At 43.3% G+C, this 26,411-nt stretch overlaps 2 protein-coding genes across 4 annotated transcripts in view; both read right to left on the reverse strand.

Annotated features, from left to right (window-relative positions):
- Positions 1–1,518, reverse strand: part of FGF18 (fibroblast growth factor 18) — a gene marked incomplete at its 5' end in the record, with an annotated part of 34,128 nt that extends 32,610 nt beyond the window's left edge. Inside the window, 2 exons of the mRNA XM_082835960.1 lie at positions 1,275–1,311; positions 1,487–1,518. Coding sequence (XP_082692086.1) covers positions 1,275–1,311; positions 1,487–1,518 — 69 coding nt within the window. The remainder of the gene's footprint in view (positions 1–1,274; positions 1,312–1,486) is intronic.
- An 8,506-nt stretch (positions 1,519–10,024) lies between these two features.
- On the reverse strand, positions 10,025–26,104 carry NPM1 (nucleophosmin 1). Of its 3 annotated transcripts, XM_082837168.1 has the most exons (11): positions 25,896–26,099; positions 23,804–23,883; positions 23,192–23,311; positions 22,766–22,859; positions 22,090–22,196; positions 21,923–21,990; positions 17,439–17,496; positions 17,001–17,084; positions 16,051–16,152; positions 13,625–13,699; positions 10,025–10,375 (listed from the first exon to the last, which is right to left on the reverse strand). In XM_082837168.1, the coding sequence occupies exons 1-11, from the start codon at positions 25,951–25,953 to the stop codon at positions 10,337–10,339; spliced, it is 885 nt and encodes a 294-aa protein (XP_082693294.1). In that variant the 5' UTR covers positions 25,954–26,099; the 3' UTR covers positions 10,025–10,336. The 3 variants fall into 3 exon arrangements, with proteins under 3 accessions (XP_082693294.1, XP_082693293.1, XP_082693295.1); XM_082837167.1 differs by having other exon boundaries at positions 10,025–13,699; positions 25,896–26,104; XM_082837169.1 differs by lacking the exons at positions 10,025–10,375; positions 13,625–13,699 and adding an exon at positions 14,460–15,017 and having other exon boundaries at positions 25,896–26,104.
- Positions 26,105–26,411: the final 307 nt, after the last annotated feature.

Genomic DNA, 26,411 nt, shown 5'->3' on the forward strand with positions numbered 1-26,411 from the left:
GCCGCCCTCCGCAAGAGACCCGTGAGTCTCAACAGCGCTCAACACACACACCTGGGAGAACCCCCACTTTGCCTGCTCGGTGCTCTCCTTGGGCACCTCGGGAATCCAGAAAGCTAAGGCCCAAGCATCCTCTGGAACGCTGTGAGGACACCTGCCTTCAACCCAGAGGGGGAAGGGGCTCTTTTGGCCCATAATCTCTTTGGGTCCCAGCCCAGCTCCTCCTAGGGCGCCTCCGTCAGAGCACTAGGTGGCGGAGGGCTAGGGCAGCTGGTACTTCCTATTCCCTTTCCCTTTGCGCCCCCCCCCCCCTCCAAGCTGAGGCAGCCTGGTCTGGTTCTAATCGGGGCTGAAGTCAGCTCCCTCAGTCCCTCTTCTCTTTCCCTCCCCCCGCCCCCCAACCCTTTTCCTTCATTTCCACGGCTTTGGAAGCCCCAGTGTTCCAACTGTCTGCGTGCCAAGACCTTCCCGAGTCTGAAAGCTGCTGAAGTAACAGATCAGATTTTAGCAAGTGCTTTCCAGGCTGAGCGCCAAGCCCTCTTCTGATTCAGGAGAGCGAGCGAGCGGGGAGCTAGGCGGGGAACCAGCTGAGGGCTGCACTACCTTGGGCAAGGGTGTGCGTTGCGGAGCGCGGCCCGTTCCGGAGCCGCCTCGCAGGCAGTGGTCCCTCGGCCCAGGCGCCCCGCTCTGCTCGCTCTCACCCCAGTCTCCCCTCCTAGCACAACATCTCTCTCTCTCCCTCTCTGTCTTTCTCTCAATGCTGCAAACGCCTTTGAAACCACAGAGTAATTTACAACTGAAGCTTTCTCCCTGGACTCCAAATCCACTCGGTTGAAAGGAGCCTTTTTGTTTGGAAGAGCGAACGGAGATGTTAAGGGACGGTTGGCAGAGAAAATCCCTACGTCCTGACTCCTCACCGGCTACGGGCCGGGCGGGGAAGCGGGGTGGGGGGGAAGGGGGGGGCTTGGAGCCGGGCACATTGTAGCGGCTGAGGCCGCCGGCTCCGAGCATCTTCTCCCAGCCGAAGCCGACAGGGGCCGTGGCAGCCCGCGCCAGCCTGAGTCCCGCAACAGAGCCCCTTGCCCTTGGCCGGTCCCCCGCCCGCGCTGGGCGCATTTGGAGCCACCCTTCCGCGCCCTGGGAACAGGTGCACTGGGCTCGGCGCCCAGGAGGGGTGGGGCACAGGGAGGGGGCGCGGCCCGGGGGAGGGGGGGTAGACACGTACCGGGAGACAGGGGCTGGTGGGGGGGGGGGGTCAGAGTCAGAAGCCCACGTACCTGTACCTGGAAGCACAGCAGCAGGAAGTGTAAACACCTGCGGGAGAGAGAGATGGAGAGGCAGTCAGTGGGACTGGAGGGAGGGGAACCCGCGTATAGACAGACAGATACGCAGTCGGAAAGTCAGAAGAACGGCCGGGCGGGTAGACAGAGCCACAGGCACACGGACAGACGTCCAGGCAGGGTGGGCAGCCCCGCACGCGGGCGCTTACAGGCAAGTGCAGGCGGAGGGCGCTGAATACATCGCTGGGCGGGGGGGGAGGCGGCGGCTCCTAGCCCAGCCTGCACATGTCCCCTTCGCGCGGCCGGGACCGGGCGCCTCCGCCTCCGCCGCCGCCGCCGCCGCCGCTGCTGCTGCTCCCTCCTCGCCGGCTGCTGCTGCTGCAGACTCTGCTGCTCCGGGGCGCTCCGCGGCGCGCCCTGCGGCATCAGCGCCCCGCGCGGCTCCTCCCGAGCGCTGCGCCCTCCGGGCTGGAGCGGGGGCTGCGGGGCGGCCGCCGCTGTGCAGGAGGCACCGGCCGGTGCGAGAAAGCTTGCTCACTGCCGGCCGGCCGGCCGGCCGTCCGGCCGTCCGGGCGTCTGCGGGAGGCTGGCTGCCCGGCTTACTCCGGGGGCAGCATGCGTGGCGGGGCTGGAAGCTGGGGCGCGCTCTCCAGGCGAGGCGCGGGGCTGCGCGGGGCCAGGGGTCAGCGCTCCGGGGCCGGGGCGCGCGGCTGCAGCACGAACGCGTCACGGCCGCTCCGTCTGAGCGCCCGCCGGCTCATGTCTCCTCCTCCGCGTCTCTCCGGCCGTGCGCATCGCCACCTCCCACCACTGGCGGCGGCCGGGGCGTTTTCTACGCGCGGGCGGCGAGGGGGCGGGGGGCCGGGGGCGGGCCCGGGCCCGAGCCGGCACAATGAGGATGCGGGGCCCGGGGGCTCCCCCCTCGGGGCGCGGCCGGACGGGCGCTCAGCTAGCCTGGGTGCGCCGCGCCCACATCAAAGGCGGCCCTGCCTGCTTGCCTGCCTGCCGCAGCCTCTCCACTGCCTCCTCCTCCTTCTCCTGGCGGCTCCGGGCTGGAGGGAGGCGCTCAGACTCTCGGCGACGGGACCGGCAGCTCCGAAGGGGCAGAGCCAGCTAGGCTGGAGCTGGTGAGCGCTCGAAGCCGTCGGAATTCTGCGCCTGGGCGCAATGACCCCGCGCCACCGCGCAAACGCTGCCAGAACTAGACAGGCTGAGGTCCCCAAGAACGCAGTTAGGTGCGGAACGTCCTTGCTCGCCCACATTCGCTACTCGCACTCACACCCACCAGCGCTTGAGTGGGGAGCAGGGAAGGGGCGGGTCAGGCCCAGCCCTCGGGGCGGCTCCACTTAAGGGGGTCGCTTTTACCCGCTCTGTGAGTTCACGCAGGATCGTGGCATGTCCCAGGCGCCCTCTCGGACGGCTGGCCACCCTATGTGAGCCCCCTTTCAATCTCCGTCCCTGCCGTTGAGGGGAGGGGATCTCGAGGGCGTCTCTTAAGCCCCCCCCACCCCCACCGCCCCCCTTCCAGGGCTCCCGGGTCGGTTCCCGAGATCCCAGCTGAGCTCTCCGGTAGGTGAGCCAGCTTTGGAAACGCACGGCTGCCACCTAGCGTCCCCAAGGCTTCACTGCAGCCCAGCCCGGTCAGGCTATACAGGCCCGGGAGGAGCCAGCAGGACTATGGTCAGCGACCACTCTAGGCCCTTTGCCGGCCTCCAGGCTGAGATTTGCCACTCTTTGCACACTAAGCAGTTTGACTCTTTTAACCAGGTCCCTTCTAAGGGCATCTCTTCTAACCCCCTCCGCCCCTTCAGAGGAATCACTCCTGTCCTTGCCACCAACCTCAAAATGCAGGTGTTCTTGTCACACGTTAACTGTCTCACACTGTCTAGACCTCCAGACAGCTAGGCTCTGCTTTGGCCTGATGCTAAGGGTTTGTCATAGAGGGAAAGAAACTGAACAAGCTCAAAAAGCAAAACTCAGGAATCCGGACTATTTGGTTAAAAACTTCCTGTGTCACTGGCTATGGCTGATATCCCCATTTCACGTATAGTGAAACTGAGGTAGACACTGTCAAACAGTGCTACTTCCTAGTCATGGAATATGAACTATCAGCAATTGTTCCGATTATCAGGCTTCCCTGCAAGCTATTTTATTTAAGTTCCCTTTCAAAGCTGAGGCCATCTTAAACAGCCTCTGTTTCAGCACTGGACACAAGTGCAGAAAACCTTTACAAAGCTAGGTGCTGAGCAATGGAGAAAGTTCTTGTGTGAAGAGCTAGGCTGAATTTACTTAGCCATTCTCATTGCCAGAACCAGCAAATCCCAACAGTATGCAATGCCCAACCACAAAACATATGCTTCCCTTGGGTCCTGTGACATCACCATGCTTGATCTTACTTTATAAAGACCTCTGACAGCCCAGTCAAGAGGTGGCTTTGGCCTACTACCTGCTAAAGTGGGGTGTTTGAAGTATCTCCTGGCCAATCATCAGACTTACAATTTTCTGTACTGTTTTTCCTATTACTTTTGAATGAAATGGGTCCATAATTATATTCTAAAATGCCTGCAGTTTTTTTCAAGGCTCAGATAGTGTTTGTTGATTTCACAAATAAAGTACCCAAGTAGGATTCACCCAGAAGTCCCGTCGAGTGAAGTCCTTATTAAGAGCATAAACTCAACTTAGAGGTCCTGGATTTGAATATTGCCTCCAACATTTACTTATAAATTGCAGCAAGTGTTAAGATGCTGCGAGACAGCAAATGAGATCAGTCTGGCTCACAATGAAGGCTCCAAAGATTTTAGCTATTATTAATAATCCTAATTATGGTTTTCAGGTTATCACATTATATTTTTCTTCACCATTTCATGAAGTAGGGAAGCAGGATCATTATTTTTTTTTTTTTTTTGTGGTACGCGGGCCTCTCACTGTTGTGGCCTCTCCCATTGCGGAGCACAGGCTCGGCAGCCATGGCTCACTGGCCCAGCCGCTCTGCGGCATGTAGGATCTTCCCGGTCCAGGGCACAAACCCATGTCCCGTGCATCGGCAGGCAGACCCTCGACCACTGCGCCACCAGGGAAGCCCAGGGATCATTCTTAATTTACTGAAAAGAATCTTTTGACTCTAAATCCTGTCATTTTAACATTCTTCCTTTCCATTGTTCACACCTGCAAACTTATTACCACACAGATGAATAAATCTTTTTTTTTTTTTTTCGGTACGCGGGCCTCTCACTGTTGCGGCCTCTCCCGTTGCGGAGCACGGGCTCCGGACGCGCAGGCTCAGCGGCCATGGCTCACAGGCCCAGCCGCTCCGCAGCATGTGGGATCTTCCCGGACCGGGGCACGAACCTGTGTCCCCTGCATCGGCAGGTGGTCTCTCAACCACTGCGCCATCAGGGAAGCCCCCCAGATGAATCTTAAATGAGCTTTTTCTATTCAAATTTGACATGTTCGTATAGCACTTAATATGGGTCACTAATTTGGTAGTCACTTCTCACCAATTCATTCAATCACTATTTGTGTCAGGCCCTGGGTGAAGACAGACAAAGCCCCTGCTCTGAAAAAGCACTTTACTTCTACTAAGGATGATGGGCAATAAGCAAATAAGCCAAGAGGTAAATTCAAGCTTTCTGGCACTTTGAAGGGAAACAGTGGGATAGAGAACACCAACTAGCAATACTTAGGCTAAGACCCACAAGTGGGAGAGCCAGCCACACAAGGGAACATTCCAGGCAAGATGTCAATTGCCTGCAAGTGGGAAAAGGCTAGGTGACACGCAGCGTTAGCCAAGAGTGGCAAGAGGGTGAAAACAGGCAATAGGTACCTGTCAGAAACCTTCAAAGGCCTTTTAAGGCACTACTTATGTACAACTTTTATTTTTTTTGTGGTACGCGGGCCTCACTGTTGCAGCCTCTCCCGTTGCGGAGCACAGGCTCCGGACGCGCAGGCTCAGCGGCCATGGCTCACGGGCCCAGCCGCTCCGCGGCACGTGGGATCCTCCCGGACCAGGGCACGAGCCTGTGTCCCCTGCATCAGCAGGCGGACTCTCAACCACTTCGCCACCAGGGAAGCCCCCTATGTACAACTTTTAAATGCCTGGAGCTTGACAATTGTTTATACTTCTGTAAACACCTTTCTCAGGCAACCTCCCACCACACCCATCACTAGTCTCAAGTTACCATTAGTCTGCTGGCACTAGGTTCTAGTTTCACAGAAATGGAACCATCTATGTGCCCTTTTGTGTCTGGCTTCTTTTGCTCAGCATGTTTGAAATTCAGCCTCATCCCTTGTTGCTTTTATCATTGTTCCTTTTTATTGTCAAGTAGCACTCAGTGTGGATATACCCATTTGTTTGGCAATTTATCAAAGGCTTTGAAACTAAGGGTCAAAATCCAGTTTGTTTTTAAAGCTTACTGCAGCTGGTAAGAATACACTGGAGTGGTGCGACAGTGGCAGTAAGGAGGCCAGCAAAAAAGCTGTTACCAGTCCAGGCTCAAGCATGGTAGTTGGGGCCAGGTGGCTATGTGCCAGTTTGGTGTTGGGAGTCGGACACAACTACATTCAATTCCTAGCTCTCGGCTGGCAAATTCACAACTTTCTGAGCAAATTCTCATCTGTAAAATTCCTGGTTGTCTGAAGGGTAGCTGAGAATGTATGTTGACTGCTTCCCCAATGGAATGCAAGCCCTGGAGGGCAGTTACCTGTTTTGCTTGCTGATTGATCCTAAGCCTTAAAAATACATACTTTGGGACACAGTACTTACATGTTTAGATTCTTCCTACCTCATTTTCAAGTGAAAGTACACTAACAGCACTGCAACCTGACACTCGTTTTCCACCTCTCTCCAATCTTAAGAATCACAAAATTCAGGGAGTCTATAGAATACAAATATTTTGGAGAAGGATGAGAGAACCTCCAGCCTAAGAACATAGGACAAATGCAGCCTCAAGTCTTCAATCGGATGAAGTAGCTTAATCAGAAAAGTAGACACAAAGTAGCACAAAATCAGCTCTTGGAACTTTCAGATTAAAAAGGGATGTCTACTGCCAAGTTCAGGAGTCAAGGAGCAACTGGCTCTTCCTTAAGATCCGGCTGGAAGGTGGCCTTACACTTTGAAATAACTTTAACCCTGCATCTCCACAGTGCAGACTACTAACCCTTAATAGGGTATTTTCTGTGACCCTCAACCTTTTTCCTCGGATAATTTCAAAGAAAAACACCCCCCCCAGGCAATGTAAACATAACCTCCCCACCCCACCCCCATCATCCAGTTAATAGCTTCCGGCAAGCTTTACTGACACACCACTATAAACCTCATTTTAACATCATGTGCATGAGCCCGTAATTTCAGCCTGATCTGCTCTCCCCAAATGGCCTTACTTTATTAACCTATTTTGTCCTCTGGTTCAGGTTGAAGGTAACTCTGTTAAGTTCTCACCCACAACCTAACCATATGTGATAAAGATACTAAGATACCAAATGAAAAGAAGCTTCCTGCAGACAGCCAACAAGTGTGTCTCTGCCCTCCTAGTGTTCAAAATGTTCCCCTTGCTTTCCCAAAGGGTCTGATCTGATCATCCAGGTTAAGTCTTTGAAACAATACTGGGTTCAGTATTAATGAGTATCACTCCCACCAAGGCTGCAGTCTCTAAACACCATTCTTTTTAAATAAGGAACCAGAGCTCCTTGGAAAAATGGATCATTCCAGGTCTAGAAAGAAAAGCTGTTTATCTTGTTCAAGATAAGCCTGGAACATTCTGTCACACTAGAAAGCGAAAAAGAAGTCCTATCAAAGACTACTTACAGGAGTCAGTGATGGTAGGAACAAGCTTGAAAAGGATTCCGTTGGCCAAAAAGATACAACACAGTGGATTGAAATACAAATATATAAAAATATGACTTCAGTGGCCATCATTAAAAAAAGTCTACAAATAACAAATGCTGCAGAGGGTGGAGAAAAGGGAACCCTCCTACACTGTTGATGGGAATGTAAATTGGTGCAGCCACTATGGAAAAGTGGAGGTTCTGAAGAAAACTAAAAAGTTACCTGACAAAACTATAATTCAAAAAGATACATGCACCCCTATGTTCACAGCAGCACTATTCACATGGAAGCAACCTAAACGTTCATGAACAGATGAATGGATAAAGATGTGGTTCATGTATACAATGAAATAGTACTCAGCCATAAAAAGAATGAAATAATGCCATTTGCAGCAACATGGATGGACCTAGAGATTATTATACTAAGTGAAGTCAGAGAAAGACAAATACCATATGATATCACTTACATGTGGAACCTAAAATATGGCACAAATGAACTTATTTACAAAACAGAAACAGGCTCACATAGAGAACAGACTTGCGGCTGCTGAGGGGGGGGGTGGAGGGAAGGACAGAGAGTTTGGGATTAGCAGAGGTCAGCTATTATATATAGGATGGATAAACAACAAGGTCCTACTGTATAGCACAGCAAACTGTATTCAATATCCTGTGATAAACCAAATGGAAAATAAAAAAGAATGTCTATATGTGTATAACTGAGTCACTCTTACGTACAGCAGAGATTAACACTGTAAATCAACTATACTTCAATTAAAAAATTTTTTTTAAATACTGTAAAAAAAAACTGAATTCAGGACACTCACTTTTTACTTTCAGGAAGTCAGCTTCTTTAGAAGAGGAATTTCCTAAGTCACAAACCTAGAGTAGTAGTTCAACTTTCAGATTACTACCATGTTTAGTTAGCTGATGTCTAATAACTAGCACTATTAGTGACTTCTGAGGCACAGGGAAATCTTTAATTCCTGCGCTTCCAAAACAGAAGCCCTATCTGGATCTGATTAGCTCTATTTAATGAGCTGGGAACAGGACAACCAGTAAGGCCGATTGCTTTCCCTCAGAATGGTGAGAAGTCCTTTTGGGTTTCCTGCCACATAAAAGTGCCCATCAGGTAAACCAAAGTTAAGGTTTAACTTCTATACAAAGCAACTCAAATATTAAAAATTTCAGACTTACTATTTGTTTAAGACAGTATTATGCAGCAAGTATATTTCTACTTCTGAACATGTTAAGGGACTAATACTAATAATTACCACACTCCTACATCACACAGTATAATAAAAAACACTATCTAGGGAAGGAATGACTCAACTTTAATGTACTTGCATTATTTGAACACCAATAACTTTTCAAATTAATGTATAGGATGGTTAAGTGATTTGGGATTGTTCTATCAATTTAAAGTAGATGATCTTCTATATCTGAAGTACATAAAAACAAAGAACACTGAATATTTACCATCTCCTACTGTGCCTCCATTAAAATAAAGACATTAAGAGATAAGCTACAAGGACAGACATGGCCTGGAGAAAAGAAACTGAATAATCAGTGAAGAAAACCACAATGTAAATGAGTAGAAGAACCCAACACCTGGAAACTTGAGATTAGACTAGACAGTACTGCACCAGTATTTTCCCCCACCCTCCAAAACTAGTTTACTCTGGAAAACCACCCCAGAAATAGAAAGGCTTAAAATCTGCAGACCCCCATCAAAATATCTGAAACTAGAGCCCAGTCAACAAGTACCACCCTCCTAATCAATATAAAAGATAAAATAAACAGGCTGGTGCGGGAGGGAAACAAGTAAACAATGCAAGGAATGAGAAAAAGTTTCTTCAGACTCTACATACTGCATCCCAAGAACCAAGCAAGAGCATTTGGAAGTTAAAAAAAATAAAAGCAACACAAATTTGAAGACAGAAAATAAAGTCTCTCTCCTAAAGTTTAAACAAAAAGGAATGAAGAAAAACATCCAAGAGAACCAAACAGAAGGCCTAAGAATGGATGGGAGTTAAGTAGAAGGGTAAAATCTCCCAAGTGAAAGGCCCAGACCAGAGAACTGCATCTCTGGAGAACAGACCCACAGTCCACCAGGGCCCAAGAACAAGTCTACAAGACACATAAAATTCCAGAACACCAGCAATAAAGCAATCTTAATTAGCTCTCAGAAAAACCGGTCATATACAAAGAATACACAAAAATGGAATAGACTAGGCCAACAAAGGCAGCTCACACCCAAAATTCAGAGAAAAAGATTCGGCTTACAAGGCAGCATGTAATTTGATGTCAAAAATCAAGATGTTTTCAGGTATGCAAAAAAAATCAGAATACTTCCCCCATCTATTGGGAAACTACTGGAGGATATACCACAGCAAAACAAGCAGAACAGGAATCTAGCCCTGACCATCATGCAATTGAATCTTGGTCTAACAGATGAAGGGGTCCCAAGGTTTAGTCCCTGAATGTCCTCACATAACCACCACATGCAATAAATTAACTTCCCCTATGGATCTCAAATATGTACTATTTTGGATAAATTAAGAAAATAGTCACAGAAATAATTTTGTGTTCTGGTTCAGATAAAGAACCCAGGTTGAGAAAGGCTGCTGCAGGCTATTTAACATGCCAGATTTTCTTTGGGAGTGAGAAGGCTAGGATAGGTGGATAAGAAGGTCTGATGAACATTTGATTATAATTAACTATTATCAAGAGGTGGTAAGGTAAAAAGCACTAAGCCCTCTTGATGAAAAATAGATTGGTTAACTCTGAGAAGCAGAACTATTTGGAGGGGTAGGGCAGGATACTATTTTAGAGATTTTGGAATACTATTTGACACTTTTACTATGTACACGTATTTCTCTGACAAAGTACAAAGAGGATAACAGAAAGAGAAACAGTGCTACTGTATTAAAATACTGAGTTTATTTCACATGTATATTTTTGTCTCCCCACCATTTCCATTTGTCTGACCACCACTACTACTATGTCCTATCATAACATTCCATACATACTTAAAACCAAGCAAAGGGTGGAGTTCCATCTTTAAAAACTAAACAGGCATTTTGGACAACACATTCTTGGCAATGGAACCTGGACAACATTTATCAGACACGGTAGGGAAAGTTCTCACTCTGCATTATAAAAAGGACAGCCAGATATCAACTGTTACAGAAATGAAATAAGACGGAAAATTTTAACAAACTGTTTAAACTATTTTCTTAAAGAGACTTCCTCCACTGCCAGAGATCTTGAATAGCCTGGAAAAAAAAAAAGAAATGTGGTTAAAAAACCACAACACTTCATACACACCAATAAATTAAACCACGTCTCTGTACAATTCAACATATCTATTTTTCATTCTACCACCAAAAAGGTTCACTATAGATAATTAAGAACTGATTTCAAGGAAATTTATACTTAGGCATAATTTAATTTCAAATACTTCGATTCAGGCATAAAATCATGTGATTTTTGTACACAAAATCACTTTTATACTAATATACATTTAACAACTTAGATATTTAGTTAAGGAAACAAAGACCAGTTAGGCCAATGTTGCCTCCATGTTATCTGCTTTCAGGCTGCCAGATTTAGAGAAAAACATGCACCTGTACACGGCACACATAAAAGTAAGTACACTTATCTGAAATAACTATATAAATATACCAAAGTTACATCTTTTTTTACCTCTAGTTATATTTCCCTGATGATGTGGGATCAACAGTTCCTTATTTTGCATAATAAGATTTCTTAATTACAGTCTTATATTTTGTTTACATTTTAAGTTTATACAGTGGTCACATCCAAATTATTTCATTAATGAGAACACATACTAGCATTAGCATTATGAGACACTATATATATTTAACATGTTCTGCCATATTAGCTACTCAGACAAGCTCTTCTGGTTTGCTGAAACACAGAACACCATCTTCCATGACTAACTTGCTTTTCCATTCTTCAAGTCTAATGATTTAAAATATTATCCAGGTCTTCCCTGGTGGCACAGTGGTTGAGTCGCCTGCAGACGCAGGGGACACGGGCTCGTGCCCCGGTCTGGGAAGATCCCACATGCTGTGGAGTGGCTGGGCCCGTGAGCCATGGCCGCTGAGCCTGCATGTCCGGAGCCTGTGCTCCACAACGGGAGAGATCACAGCAGTGAGAGGCCCGCGTACCGCAAAAAAAAAATAATAAAAAGTTAAAATTAAAATTAAAAAATATTGTCCAATGACCAAAAAGAAGAGATCCCTCATCAATTTCTACATCCCTCTTCAACATATAATTCATTCTACTTGTTCTCATGCTGGTATTTAGTAACATCCATGTAAAAGAGCCAAAATCTTCAAGTGATAAAAAACATTTCAAATGACAATCATGTAAGTGCAGTATTAATTATCTACTTCAAGTTGGTGTTTCTTTTCCTATTCATGAATAATGCCTCTTAAAAAAAAACAGTCTTGATGTTTTTGTCAACTGTTCAAAAGGATTCAACAAGTTCTTTTAAAGCAATGGAGAACTTCAATGACTTTTCTCTTCTTTTAATTTACGTGGTCCTACTGCTGAAGAGACATTTAAATAAGCAGGTTTCACTCAATGGATTATTTAAAAGAACTTTGGGGGCCTTTTCTTCAAAGTGTTTCAGTGCTTCAAATAAATAGGATTTTCTTAAATACTGTTTTTAAACACAGCCATTGGATTTCAAATGCAAGAGAACTGAATACCATGTCAACAAATATCAGTCATTCGCTGATCATTACGTTGAATACAAATACTGAAGAACATTTTCATGACACTCTAATGTAAAAAAAAAAAAAAAGCCAGATGCTACTTGACTTACGTATTATATAGAATATTGAATGGGACAGAAAACACCTTCGAATACATCATGTTTTGCTTCAACTTCGAGTAAATACTGCTTGCACCTTTATATAAACATTCAGCAAGGTTTTTATCTGTAGTCTTTCCACAAAAGGCAGTACAATTTTTTTCATTAACTCTTTAAATTCAAGAGTTTCTGCAAAAATTTGCTATCATTTCTCAGGTTCCATCTGGATTTTATTAGCCAAATCCTCATAAACAACTCTTTTGCAGAAGATAAACTGCACAAGTAATGGGAAGATATTTTACACATTGTGATTACTTACATCTGCAGCTATGCCATAAAAATGTGACATATTCAGTGTTTTGATAATTTCATAATAGTAAACTGAGATATATTTTTTATTATTGCAGAAATTTCATCCTGGCACTTGAAAACAGCTTTCAGTTTTTAAGTCAGAAAATATTTCTGATAGTGAATTCAGTCATTTTCAGCTGCAAGACTGACGTGATGCTGTTTGGAAGGCCCTTGCAACTTTAGTTACTTTATCTTCACCTGAATTTTTCTTAATCAAAAATTTTATTTTACCACTTCCTTTGGTATTAGCTGAAAAAATTATATATCTCTTATGCTTACCTGTTATAGATGATGGTTTATATATCCCACTTTCTACCACTTTCAATACTGAATTGACAATTACACACTGCATAGTTTTAAAAGGACTTTTATGTTTACTAAATGTCCGCAGAAAATTCACATAATTTACACTGGCTTTTTGGGATTCAAATATACACAAAAACAGAATAGCAACGAAAAGAATCGAAAAGATTGAAACTGGTCATCTCGTGACCACAACAAGGAAGGCTGAATTCACAATAAACAAGTAAAGAGTATTAAACCACCGAAAGGGTTTCAAACTGAGAAAAATAGTGCTGCCATTTTAAGTGATTTAAGTACTAAATACTGTGGTAGAAAAAGATCTCTAAATAACAAATTTAATTTATTGAAGAAACCTGAATACAGGAGACTTAGGGAGCGCTGACAAAAACCATTAAACACAGAATATGTCCTGTATGTACATGATGCCTAGCAACCCTGTGTAACTGCTTTTACATTTTCCTTTACAATCTACGAGTCAGCAACTATAAATAAGACACTAAAAATAAATTTATTTTTAGAATAAATAGAATATTTATTTAGAAAATAAAAATTTTCTTCTATTGACAAAATACCTTCTTCACATTAAGAAATACAAGATCTAACTCAACTGATTTTACACTTCGGTTGATTTCAGCAAAATGTGCTTCTCATAACATCTATGGAGAAAATCATCTCTGCCAACTCACAAGAAAGCAAAGAACAGACTGACCCAAGTAGCCAAATGGAGCAGCAAGGAAAACCGCAGCTCATTTCCTTAGCCAACATAGTACCAAAAGCAAAACTGAGTTCAGTAACCAAGAGATAATTTACCAACTATATAAAAGCTGGGAAAAATGTACTAAAAAAGTTATCTCCTCAGTCTCTGCCAACTAAATTCTTAAGAGTTTCCATGTATTTAATGTGAAGTATTGTCTGTGGTTAGGAACATTTTAAAAGAAGCCAACACCTAAAGAGACTAAACAAATAGCCATAATAAGTCACAATAAAATTTTTGGATTTGATCATGTCTCCAACAAAGTTCAGTTACCTCCTGGTCAGTCATCCGGAAACAATTCTTCACATAATTGATGAATTTGGCTTCCACTTTGGGAAGGGAACCACCCTATTGAGACAAAAGCATTATTAAGGGTAAGTATAGAAACATTGTTTTTGAGGGAGATTGTTAGAAATTCCTCAAAAATTTGAGTGCTGTTTATTATATGGATCATTGTGATTCATTCCTTGTCTCTTCAACTCCTTCATTTTAATACTGAATAAATCCTTTTTTAGGCCTAGAAAGACATGTTTGTATAACGTATTAGGACCTAGGTCTTCCACAAGCACTCTCATACTGAATAAGGTTTGTCCAAGTTTCAAATTCCCTGCCCCCACCCAGCCACTCTAAAAACACGAAGTATAAGCTATGCTTGTGATTCTTCAGGAACTCAACCATCAGCTTGACTGCCTACTGTATTTATCTAACAAGTCGGCTTTATCACCATCCTCTACCACCCAGGACCAAATACATTTCACTAAACTCTAAACTTCGCCATTCCTTTCAATTATGGACACAGGGAAGAAAGCACAATAGTAGTAACACCAAATTATTTTCAAAGTATATGTCACCAAATATTTTCAAAAATCTTGAAATGTTGGGGCTTCCCTGGTGGCGCAGTGGTTGGGAGTCCGCCTGCCGATGCAGGGGACACGGGTTCGTTCCCTGGTCCGGGAGGATCCCACGTGCCGCGGAGCGGCTGGGCCCGTGAGCCATGGCCGCTGGGCCTGCGCGTCCGGAGCCTGTGCTCCGCAGCGGGAGAGGCCACAGCAGTGAGAGGCCCGCGTACAGAAAAAAAAAAAAAAAAAAAAATCTTGAAATGTTTATACTTATCTCTGCTCTGGAATTACCTTAACGCACTAATTTTTTCACTTTTGTTTCCTATTCTGATAACTAAATTTTGATTTTCCATGTAACCTGAATCTTCTGTGCATTTTAAAAAGATCAAGAAGGCTTCAGGTATGGTGTAAGATACTTAACTGCCTCATCACCTAGAAAATAAACCTCACTATAATTTACACTTTTAAATTATTGTCACATACATTCTTATTTGATTCAAATATTTATTGAGCAGCTAGGGAGATACAAAGGTGATTAAAATATGGTCAAAGAGGTGAGGCAAATGCACAAGTAATAGAAAGCAAAGTATAAGGTTCACTGGATCACAGCAGTCAAAAGAAAGTGTTTTAGGAGATCAAGAGATTGCTTCCAGCCTGGAAGGGGGGCATGGGTGGGTGGCAAATCAGGAAAGGGGATTGAGTTAAAATAGAAGACTTCAGTCTGGATTGTTGATGATACTCAGTTTGGACTATATTTGTCTCTCCTTTTCCTCTCTCCCCATCTTTGGGCTTAATTTACCAGTAGTGCCCAGGATTGTTCAATGTGCCTGCAATTAAACCAAGGAGATAGGACCATATTAAAATTAGGGGGAGGGGTATCTAAAATGTCATTTTAGAACGGTATGCAAGGGATAAAAATAAAGCAGCGATACCAGGAAGGCTAAAAGGTTTACAGTAGTACTAAAGCAAAATCAAGAAATACATTCTGGTTCTAAAATGTTAGTTTTCCAACTGACTCATAACTGCACAATGAAAGGAAATCTACGAAGCCATGTAGAACCTAGAGAGCACAGAAAAAACATAGGGAAAGGGAGTCAGTAACTTTTCCTCACCATCCCGCATTTATTCTCAATAATTGGGGTCTGAGAATATTCACAGAATTTTAAAGTTTCTCTCAAATGTGTTTCAAGGCATTAAAACCAATTACTCCATACTCCAGAGTTCACTGAAGTTTACTAAGTGCATCCCCCCCACCCCAAATCAAGCAAGGCAAGTAGGACAAAAGCTAATCCTCTTTTCACACATTTCCACTAAGACAAAAGGAGACTAAATGTAAACACGTTAGTCACTCAAAAATTCAAGATATTATCACACGTATTGCCTGGTGACATCTTGGTGCAAATGGCAAATAGAAATGACTCAATTTGTTGGAGAATGTTTCTGACTACAGTCAAACACGAGTAATTTTTTTAAAAACTACAACACCAAGCGGCCAAAGACTACTTTTCCAGCTGTTTGCAATTTTAGAAGACTCAAACGCCCTCTGCTGGTACTGTGGCATCTCATGACCAGAACAGGTGAAGGGAAATGCTCTCATTTTAACATCTAAGGTAAGAATATATCTTACAATCAACTTACTTGTATTCCTTTTATATGGAAAATAAAGCATATGTCACTTCAAATATGCAAAAAAATCAACAGAGACTATAAATTAATGTAAGTAACTAGTAATTCATTTTTGAGATAATTTCACACAAGGGCAAGTATATTAACTGTAAAAAATGAGGAACAGTCCTGTTCTAAACCCCAGAAAGGTAAAATTACCAATTTAGTTCCTTTAAGGAAGACAATTTTACTCACTTTTTCTATACTTGCTTGCATTTTTGCTTTAATGTCTTCTACAGAGCTAGGTCCTTTCGGTGTTTTAGGAGTTTTTTCCTGTTTTTTGAAGGATTCTTGACCCTGGGAAAAAAGGCGAATTTTAACATCGTAAGAACTCTTAAGACCCACTCTACCTGGATTTTCTCAACAAAATTCTTACAGTCCTTTGTAAAAACAAGTATACACCAGAATTGAGTTAAATGAATTCGTGTCTCAACAATTATTTTTAAATTATTGCTTAAGAAAGGAATAGGAAATAGTTTGAGCCTGCATTTATATTCAACACAAGGTCAGTTCTACACTTAAAGTATATTATCAAAAAAAGAAACCAGAAGGTCCCCAAGAATGAAGCAACAAAGTTAACGCAGCTTGATGCCTGGGGCCCATTCCATAGCATTTAAATGATAATCTCCCAACATGCAGCCAGCACCAGAAACTGCACTATGCGATAAACATACCTTTCAACAAGCAAGAACCCTTATATGACACAACTGTTTGTACCACAATAAAAATCTTTCTGTCGGCTTTCTCCCCCATTAGAAAGCCACGGCAATATACAGTTGACCCTTGAATGTCAACAGGTGACGCCAGCCCTCCACGTGGCCAAAAATCTGTGTATAACTTGTCGGCCCTCCACATCTGTGGTTCCTCTGCATCCAGATTCAACCAAACGTGGATATGCAGTACTGTAGCATTTACAAAAAAAAAAAAAAACCGTGATAAATGGACCCATGCAGTTTAAACCTATGTTGTTCAAGGGTCAACTGTCTAACTATATGACAGTGATTACCAATAAAATAATCACATCTTAGCTCTTCGACACCAGCTACAAGCGTTCTCCAAAGACCTACCAAATTTTTAAAAGTAGATTCTTCCACAGAAGAACCTAACTACTTCAATGGAGCTTGTATTTGTATGTTACCACTTACTTTTGATCTTGGTGTTGACGGTTTTGAGTCTTTTCCATTCTGGTTTGATTTTTGTGCATTTTTGGCTGGAGTATCTCGTACAGACTGCAATTACAAATTAATCTTAGTCAATGCCCCTCCCTACATAACAGACATATTAGTACAAATAAAACTGCCCCAAACCATGGCAAAAGCAGCAGTCAGGCTAAGAGAAACAATCATTTCGACAAAAGATTACAAAAGGGTTAACAAACAGACAGAAGGCTATATAAAGAAAATAGGTAATTCCCCACTATTAGAAAAGTTTCCAGGATAGCCCTACTCAAGAAAAATTTAAAGTATGAGATCATCTTCTCCTAAGACAATTTTCAATAACCACAAAACAAGCCAATGGCAAAAATTCCCATCATTTTGTTATTAGCTATTTCTGATAATCTTATACGACCGTATCTTACTTACTTTCTTTACTGGAGCTTTTTCTTCAGCTTCCTCATCATCAAAGTCATCATCATCATCACTACAAATGAAATAAGTCCTTATTACTGATTCAATGCACTCAACAAATCTAGAAAGCTTATCCAGGAAGTGGATGAACCTACAAGTTTAGTCATTCAAAGCATGAAGAGCTTTCAAACTTTTGTGGGTTGACAAAAGAACTGACAGCACAATCTTGAACACAAATTCATTTTCACTGCATGCAACATTATTCACAATTACCAAGTGGTAGAAGCAACCCAGGGAATTCCCTGGCAGTCCAGTGGTCAGGACTCCGCACTTCCACTGCAGCGGGGCACAGGTTCAATCCCTGGTTGGGGAACTAAGAGATCCCGCATGCAGCTCGGTGTGAGCCAACCCGCCCCCCGTCCCCAAAAAAGCAGCAACCCAAATGTTCATAAACAAATTGTAGGGAAAATGTCACATACGTATATATATCAGGGAATATGCAGTCTTAGGGAAATCCTCAAATGTAGCACATGGATGAACCTTAAGAACATTATGCTAAGTGAAAGAACAGTCACAAAAAGACAAATACTGTATGATTCCACTTATATGAGGTACCTAAAGGAATCAGTCTTTATAGAAAACAAAGGTAGACTGGTGGCTGGCAGGGGAGAGGTGGAAATGGGGACTTTTTGTTCAACGGTTATGGTTTTCAGTGTAACTAGATGAGCTTGAGACGTTACACAACAATGTGATTATGATTAACGCTACTGAACTGCACACTTAAAAAACAGTTAAGATGGGAAATATGGTGTTATGTTGTTTACAACTGAAAATAAATTTTTGAAAATGAAGTTATTTAAAGAAATTAAAATAAATAGAAACATTCCAAATTCATGGACCAGTAAATATTAAGGTGGCAACTCTCCAAATTAATCTACAGATTTAACACAACCCCTAAAAGAATCCTAGCTGGTATCTCCATAGAAACTGATCCTAAAACTCACACTGAAACTCTAGGAACCCAAAGTAGCCAAAATCAATCTTGAAAAAGAACAAAGGTGAAGCATTCACATTAAGTAATTACAAACTAAAATCTATAAAAAGTACAAAGCAACAGAAATCAGAATAATGTTTCACCGGCGGAAGGATAGACATGGAACTGAAGAGTCCAAAAGTAAATATACATTTATGGTAACTATTTTCAAAAAGGGGGCAAAGACCATTCAATGGGGAAAAGTCTTTCACAAATGGTGCTGGGACTACTGGATATCCACAATCAAAAAAAAAAATAAAACTGCCTCCTACCTCACAATAGATACAAAAATCAATTCAAAACAGATAAAAGGTAAGAGCTGAAACTATAAAACTTTTTGAAGATTTGGCAATGGTTTCTTAGGTCTGACACCGAAAACAATAAAAGAAATAAACCAAACTTTATGAAATTTAAGTTTTTCTGTAAAGGACCACCAACAGAGTATAAAGACAACCCATGGAATGGGAGAAAATGTTTGTAAATTCTACCTGATAAGGGATTTGTTTCCAAAATATATAAAAAGTTCTTACAGTTCAATAATACAAAACGAGTAAAAGTACTGCTACACGCTACAAGGATGAATCTTAAACACTGTGATAGGGCTTCCCTGGTGGCACAGTGGTTGAGAGTCCGCCTGCCGATGCAGGGGACACGGGTTCGTGCCCCAGTCCGGGAAGATCCCACATGCCGCGGAGCGGCTGGGCCCGTGAGCCATGGCCACTGAGCCTGCACATCCGGAGCCTGTGCTCTGCAACGGGAGAGGCCACAACAGTGAGAGGCCCTCGTACCGCAAAAAAAAAAAAAAAAAACATTGTGATAAGTTAAACAAACCAGCCACAAAAGAGCACATATTGTATGATTCCATTTATATGAAATATCCAGAACAGGCAAATCTATAAAATACAAAAAGTACATTAGTGGTTGACTAGAGCTGGGGAAGATGAGGGGTTACAGCATAGTTTCTTTCTGAGGTGATGAAATGTTCTGAAATTGGCTGCACAACTGTGCATATACACTATAAAGCACCAAACTGTACACTCTAAATGGAGGAACTGGGGGGAAAAAATCCAATCACTGGAGAAGTCCACGAATAAGTACGAATCAGCAAATGGTGGAATTGGTTTAAATTGTAATTACTTCACAAACCAAACATTATATACTGGCCAAAATGGTTTCTCTTCCACACTACATAGTCTAAATAAAAAACAGGAGTAACTTCACCCATGTGCAACCAAAGAAACACTTCTTTCCAATACAGGGGTAAAAAATCTGCTATGTTAACTAGATAAAATACCATGTAGTATACATTTAAAGGCATATAACGTCTTTTAAGTAATTTTTAACAGTGATTTGTCAATTTTGGCCCTAGCACCCAATACCTGCATGGGCTACCCCACACTAAAAAAAAGATGACAATGGTTTCTATAAAACCACTACTGTAAGCAGTTTTATTAGGATATTCCCTAATAAAATAGGGGAAAAGGGTGTTTATGGAGAACCACCCTTTGTTTTTTTTAAGTAACAGATATTTTCCTGGGTGGCACCTAGGCAAATCCCATTGCCACCTCAATGAAAAACAAGGAACACTCTCCACCACCCCCTCACCTGATCTGGCCCCTGTGGAAACAACACTGAACTTGTAAGGAAGCACAGCCCATGCTGCCCCAGGACCCAGCCATAACCATGAGCCACTTGGGGAATGGCCACTCTGGCCCCACGGGGGCCCCATGCCAGCCATGCTTGAACGCCTAACATTTTCAGGGCCCCCTAAAAACTGTCCTCCTAAGTCACCCCTTATAGTTCCCTGGCCACCCAGAATAATCCACCCAGGATGTATCTGTAAGCCATACTAACTTTTTTTTTTAACTTTTTATTTTATATTGGAGTACAGTTGATTAACAATGTTGTGTTGGTCATACTAACTTTTAATGTACTACATGGTCTTCAGCTTTTCTTGCTTACATCAACAGCAGTCAACCAACCCCATACCATACCCCTTCCATCCCCAGAACAGAACCAACTGATCTGCCTTTTATTTTGTGGGTTCCAAGCCTTCTTGGATTATGGCTTACAATTTCCACATAATAACTACTTTTAACTAACAAACCTTGGGGCTCCTCTTAACGTTTTCATTGCCCCCTAACCAATGGAATCTTCTAAGACTTGTTATCCTCAAGGGATCCATTAACTGCCTCTACTTATACATGTATCTGACTACCCTTTTTTCCCTTTTATGAAAACTTACCGATTTGGACCTTGTCACCATCTACATTTTTCATTCCTCCCTCACCACCTAACTTAAAAGACAGCTTAGAGAAGACATGGAAGACAAGAACGTAAACTATTTACACTGTAGTTACATCAGGAATTATCCCCATTTTAAAGACAGGAAATCTTCCAAAGCTCAGGCATAGTCAAGTAATAACAAACACCAACTATATTGAGTTTGTTTATAAGTTTAACATGCAGGTAATTTTGAATTCTGTGTGTGTGTTTGTGGTATGCGGGCCTCTCACTGTTGTGGCCTCTCCCTTTGCGGAGCATAGGCTCTAGACGCTCAGGCTCAGCGGCCATGGCTCACGGGCCCAGCCACTCCGCGGCATGTGGGATCCTCCCAGACGGGGGCACGAACCCGTGTCCCCTGCATTGGCAGGTGGACTCCCAACCACTGTGCCACCAGGGAAGCCCCCTGAATTTTTTAAGCATTCAACTCTTTCCTATTTTCTGCTTCTACTGTCATGCTCAAAGGCCTTTTTAAAGGGCTACCAGCTTGGCTAGTTGAGGTCACTGAAAACCTACTTTGCAGATCTGATTATCAGATTAGTGCATGTTCTCTCAGAGTCTTAGATTCCATTTCAATTGTTTTCGGTAAATATATATTGGACCAACCTGAGAACTCAAGAACAAAGCTGACAAGCAATTAAAAATTCAATATTAATAAATTTCTGATATGGCTGCATATAGGAAAGACTAATTATGAGGAGCATTTTATTCCATAGCGTGTTTGTAACTTTACCATAGTCTGACCTAGTTTAACAAACATATCAAATCTTGTTTACAACCAAATTTTAAGTTCTCCAGCAAAATCCTATTCTCTTTTAGAATCTGATTTTCTCATAAGGACCAGGACAACCATATACCAAAATCCTTTGTGGGGAAAAAAAATCCTCAAGTGACAACTTACAAAATGAATATAGCTGGAACTATTCAGATTCTCTTTATGCCCAACCCATTTATTATAAACTGTTCAGCGTAAAATACACCAGACTTAGCATACAGTAATGTGTCCACTAAACCTTCCTCAGAAAAAAGGCACCTAGTCAAATACATCTGGGAAGTGCTGCATATTCCATCCTTTAACTCAGCTCATTTAACACAAACTGACAACCGCTAATCATGATTTTGGTAAATCATTTTCATAACCCCCCATACAACAATGTCAGGTTTCTAAGGGCATACTACTTACTCTTCATCATCATCGTCGTCGTCATCATCATCATCTTCATCTTCATCAGCAGCAAGTTTTACTTTTTTCTTAAAAAAATAATTGGACACACACTCGTAAGTAAGTACTAATCCAAACTACCAAACTAAAGGCCAGAATAAATTATGTATAGTAAATTGCATCTGTACCTGTGGAACCTTGCTACCACTTCCAGGGGCAGAACGCTTTCCAGATATACTTAGGAGCTTCACATCCTCCTCCTCTTCATCTTCTGACTCTGCATCTTCCTCCACAGCTAAAATAAAATTCTTTATTAGCCACTATTAAAATTCAACCAACAGCAAGAACTCAGAAAAAAGGGCACTGATAAGACACAGTAATGAGTATTTTAAAACTCAGGTTCTATTAGAAAAACAGTAAAAATAAAAAAAAAAAAAGGAACAAAATTTTTTAAAAGGAATTTGGTGGACTAATACTCATTACTAGGTTTTACATGCAAAACACCAGGCTTTTCTAGTTATAAATTACTAGATTCTCTCTCTCTCTCTTTTTTTTTTTTTTTTGGTGGTATGCGGGCCTCTCACTGTTGTGGCCTCTCCCATTGCAGAGCACAGGCTCCGGACACGCAGGCTCATGGGCCTAGCCGCTCCACAGCATGTGGGATCTTCCCTGACCGGGGCACGAACCCGTGTCTCCTGCATCGGCAGGCGGACTCTCAACCACTGCGCCACCAGGGAAGCCCCTAGATTCCCACTTGAACCTATTACAGACAGCCGTACTAGAACTAAGCATACTTTATAAAGTCCAAATTGGGAACAAAGTAACTGCATTAAAAATAAGCATCATAACATAAAAATAACATACCTACTAAGTGCTGTCCGCTAATATGCACAGGCCCTGAACCACACTTCAACCGTAAGACCACAGGTGGTGTTATTTCAAAGCCCCCAAGGGAAACCTAAAAAGAAGAAATTATAAATCACTAAATATTGTGGGGGAAAAAAATGGTTACATGTTAGGTATAAAATCTGTTCATAACTTAAAAATGTTTCTGAACAAGCAAACCCATAAGCCAAATGAACAAATCAGTGAACCTGTTTTTTCCACCTCTAATAAACAAGCAGCTACCACCACGATGATCAGTCAACACCAGTGACAGAATATGCAGCTGTGACTACTAGGAAAAAACCAAACCAAATTCCCCAATCTCCCTGTAACCTAAATGACACTCACCTTAAGGCAACAGAATTAGAATTTGACATAAAATCCAAAGTGTAAATGTGCCCTTACCGTTGGCTGCACAGACATTTTCAAAGTTGCCAGTGTTACTTTAATTGGACTGCCTTCATAATTCATTGCCTCTGCTTCGACAATGTGCAATTCATCCTTTGCACCAGCCCCTAAACTGACCTGTGAATAGAAGAACAGTACTTCAACTTAAGTTTCCACCATTTTACAACCCCCCCAACCAGTTGTTTTAAAAAATCAGAACAATTATAAACCTTTCATTATTACCACTGATGGGAAACTGACTTGAGCACAATGTTGTTTTCAAGTTTTATGTGACTTTGACAATTTCTCATATTTGGTAAATCTTAACAATTACATAAAAATGCATTTGATGACAAAGATGTTTATGTCATCACCCACGCCTAAGTACAAACCACCTTTTACTGGCCACCTAGAAGTTAAGTAGTAGGCTATAGGCTAGTGTCTGTGGAGAACAAATAAGATTTATATTTATCACTACCCTGAAGGGCATTTTAATACAACTGTAGAAGCGAAGAACATAAATAAGGAAAGAAAAATACTGCTGTAAAATAAGTATTAATCCACACGAATAGGAACTAAGAGACTGAAATCAAGAAATGTTAAGTAGTTTATTTTGAAAAGTTTAAGTACCGTTCTTAAAGATAACTGGTGCTCATTTTCATCATTATCCACCTTAAAGTGATAATCTTTGTCGGCCTTTAGTTCACAACCTGTAAATGAAGAAAAAATTCAACTATAACAAGGAGAAAAATAACACTAAAAATTCAGTGTGTAACCAAAAAGTTAACTTGCGAACTAATTTTTACTATTCTAGCTACCAAAAGGCAAGGCAGAAGTACCTCTTCCTGGATTTCTTGAACACAAAATATAAACATCAAATAACATCCATACAGAGCTTTATAAATTCCACTTCCCACTACATTATTTTATGCTCAACTACACTACTATTCTCATGTAGAAACAGAATCAAAAATTTAGTAAACCTAGAACTGAAACCAACCCTAACATACAATGTTGATAAAATCCCACTATTTTAAAGTTGAATTACCTACCAAAACTCCCAGGTGCCAAATTTAGAAATGACAATGGTTACACAAACACCTACATCAATAGCTTGCATTTACAACAGAAAAACTACAAATGTAAAAGAACTAAAACTCATTACAGGGGTCAACATTCCATCTTCGAAGTAACAGAAATGATGTACATTAAATTCTGTTCAGAAATTATGTTTAAGACAATAGAAATATCCTAGGGATACTTCCAATAGCAAGAGTTAACACAAAAATTCTGATATAAATTTTGATGTAAACTGATCAGAAACGCCAGCTTTTCAAAATGCTAGAAATAAAAGCCTTAATGCATAGTGCATGTTACTACTACCATTCATGAAAAAGCAAATTGTCTTAAATACCATCAGAATTAAACTTTATTTAATTTAAATAGTCCCATTTAGTTGTCACCTAATAGTTACTGGAATAGATGCTTAACTGTTACTAATCAATTAACAAATCTCAGCATAGTATATAAGGAAACAAAATTAATTTGGGGCAGGATTTGCACTTACTTTAAATTAAAGCCTGACACAAAGGCTTCAACAATTCAGTTTAGTGAGACTGAAAACCAACGAAGGCCCCTTAGTATGGTACTTGGTGTGCTCGAGGGGGAAATCCCAAAACCCTGGCATAGAATTACAAGTTTTAACAGAAGGCTGCCTCCGCCAGTCTCCCTCCCTAGCCACCCCCCACCCCAAATCATTTGTAATGCATCAGATCTGGAGGCAAGGGTCATGGGGTTAGATGTAGTCTCTCCCTACAAGTGCAACCTTCGTTAAGCCACTTCGGTTCTCTGAGCGGCAGTACCTCCTCTGCGAGGTGGACGCGGTGAAACAGAAAGAGGATTCTCTAAATGAGAACTACCAGCATAGATGTTAAGCACCGAACAAAAGACTTCCAAGAGTCCTGGAGCTACCAACCACTTCACCTAACATTTCCGGCCCACCAGCCTCAATCAAGCCCCAGGACCCCAGGCTCGGGGGTGACAAGACACCAGTGAGCCCCGGATGCAGCGCCCACACCCCCCTCCTTCCCCCAACCACGTGGCAACCACGTGCTCCCCAGCGGTCGCGGCCTCCTCACGCCGGGCCGGGCCGGGCCGCACCGCACCTCCCTTGCCCCCAGCAACCAGCCGAGGCACCGGGGCCGAAGCTCGGTCGAGAGCTCCTGACCCTGAGGCCTGAGGACAACGCCATGCTCAATTGTTCCTCTCGTCCAGAAAGGAGGCCCAAGCCGCCTCACACCACGAACCCACAAAACCTCCTACACCATCAACGCGGAGCTCAGCCTCAGGCACCCGCCCGGAATGAGACGCCTACCAACTCACAAAACCCCAGAAAATAATTGTGCCCGGAGCTCCACCATGGGCCCCGCGTAACGGCCGAACCCTCAGCCGGTCGGTTCCACGTTACCTCAGGCCCTGGGCCTCGGACCGCTGACGCCTCAGCCTTCAGGCCGCCCCTCCTTCCCACCCCCCTCCGTGCTTCCGGCTCGCCCCTCCTGGGTCCCCATCCTGTAGGCGGCAGGACCCCGTCTGCTCGCTTCCCACTCCCTCAGGCCTCCAGCCTGCTTAGCTTTCCTCGCTAACCCAGGCCTCAGTGGGATCCCGCCCCCCCACCAAAGCCTGCAGGCCCCGCTCGGCCTCGCTCCAACCCCCCAGCAGTTACCGAAAAGATAGTTCTGGGGCCTCAGGGGGCTCATGTCCATGTCCATCGAATCTTCCATGGGTTGGTGGCACGCACTTCGGTGGGAGAGAAAGTGGACGGAGATAAAAGACTACCGTTCGAAGGAACAGTCACGCAGGACGGAATCAGACCAGGGAAAGGACGCGGGCTCCCTGCGCACATATATAGCAACCTGGAGATCTCGCGAGAGCTCCTTAAGTCCCGTCTCGGCGCCTGTGCTCCGGAGCCCCCCTCCCCGCACGGTCGCCCTCTCGCGCAAGCGCTCTTCAACCTCACTCCTTTCTACCTCGTCCCCCACCTCCTCCAGGTACTTCGCGGGCTCCCACCGAGCACGCGCACTCGTACCCCGGCCCCACCCCTCCGCCGCAGCCGCCGCCTGTGCGCACGCGTGCTTACCTCCGGTAGCGCGCGTTCCCCGCCTTCTAGCCTTCCACGTCCTCTCCGGCTCAGGCGCGCGGGCCTTGCTAGAGGAGACTGCGCAGCCCACCCTGCAAAATG

The sequence above is a fragment of the Leucopleurus acutus genome, assembly GCF_964270905.1.
Source record: "Leucopleurus acutus genome assembly, chromosome: 3".
In the NCBI taxonomy this organism is placed as follows: Eukaryota; Metazoa; Chordata; class Mammalia; order Artiodactyla; family Delphinidae; genus Leucopleurus; species Leucopleurus acutus.

What these genes read in the sequence shown, in the direction of transcription:
- NPM1 (XM_082837167.1), bottom strand. Translation starts at nt 25,953, where the DNA reads ATGGAAGATTCGATGGACATGGACATGAGCCCCCTGAGGCCCCAGAAC. An exon ending in GACGACGATGATGATGAAGA is followed by an intron (nt 17,497 to 21,922) that starts GTAAGTAGTATG and finishes TTTCATTTGTAG; the next exon opens with TGATGATGATGATGACTTTG. An exon ending in TGCAAGCAAGTATAGAAAAA is followed by an intron (nt 13,700 to 16,050) that starts GTGAGTAAAATT and finishes TTGTCTCAATAG; the next exon opens with GGTGGTTCCCTTCCCAAAGT.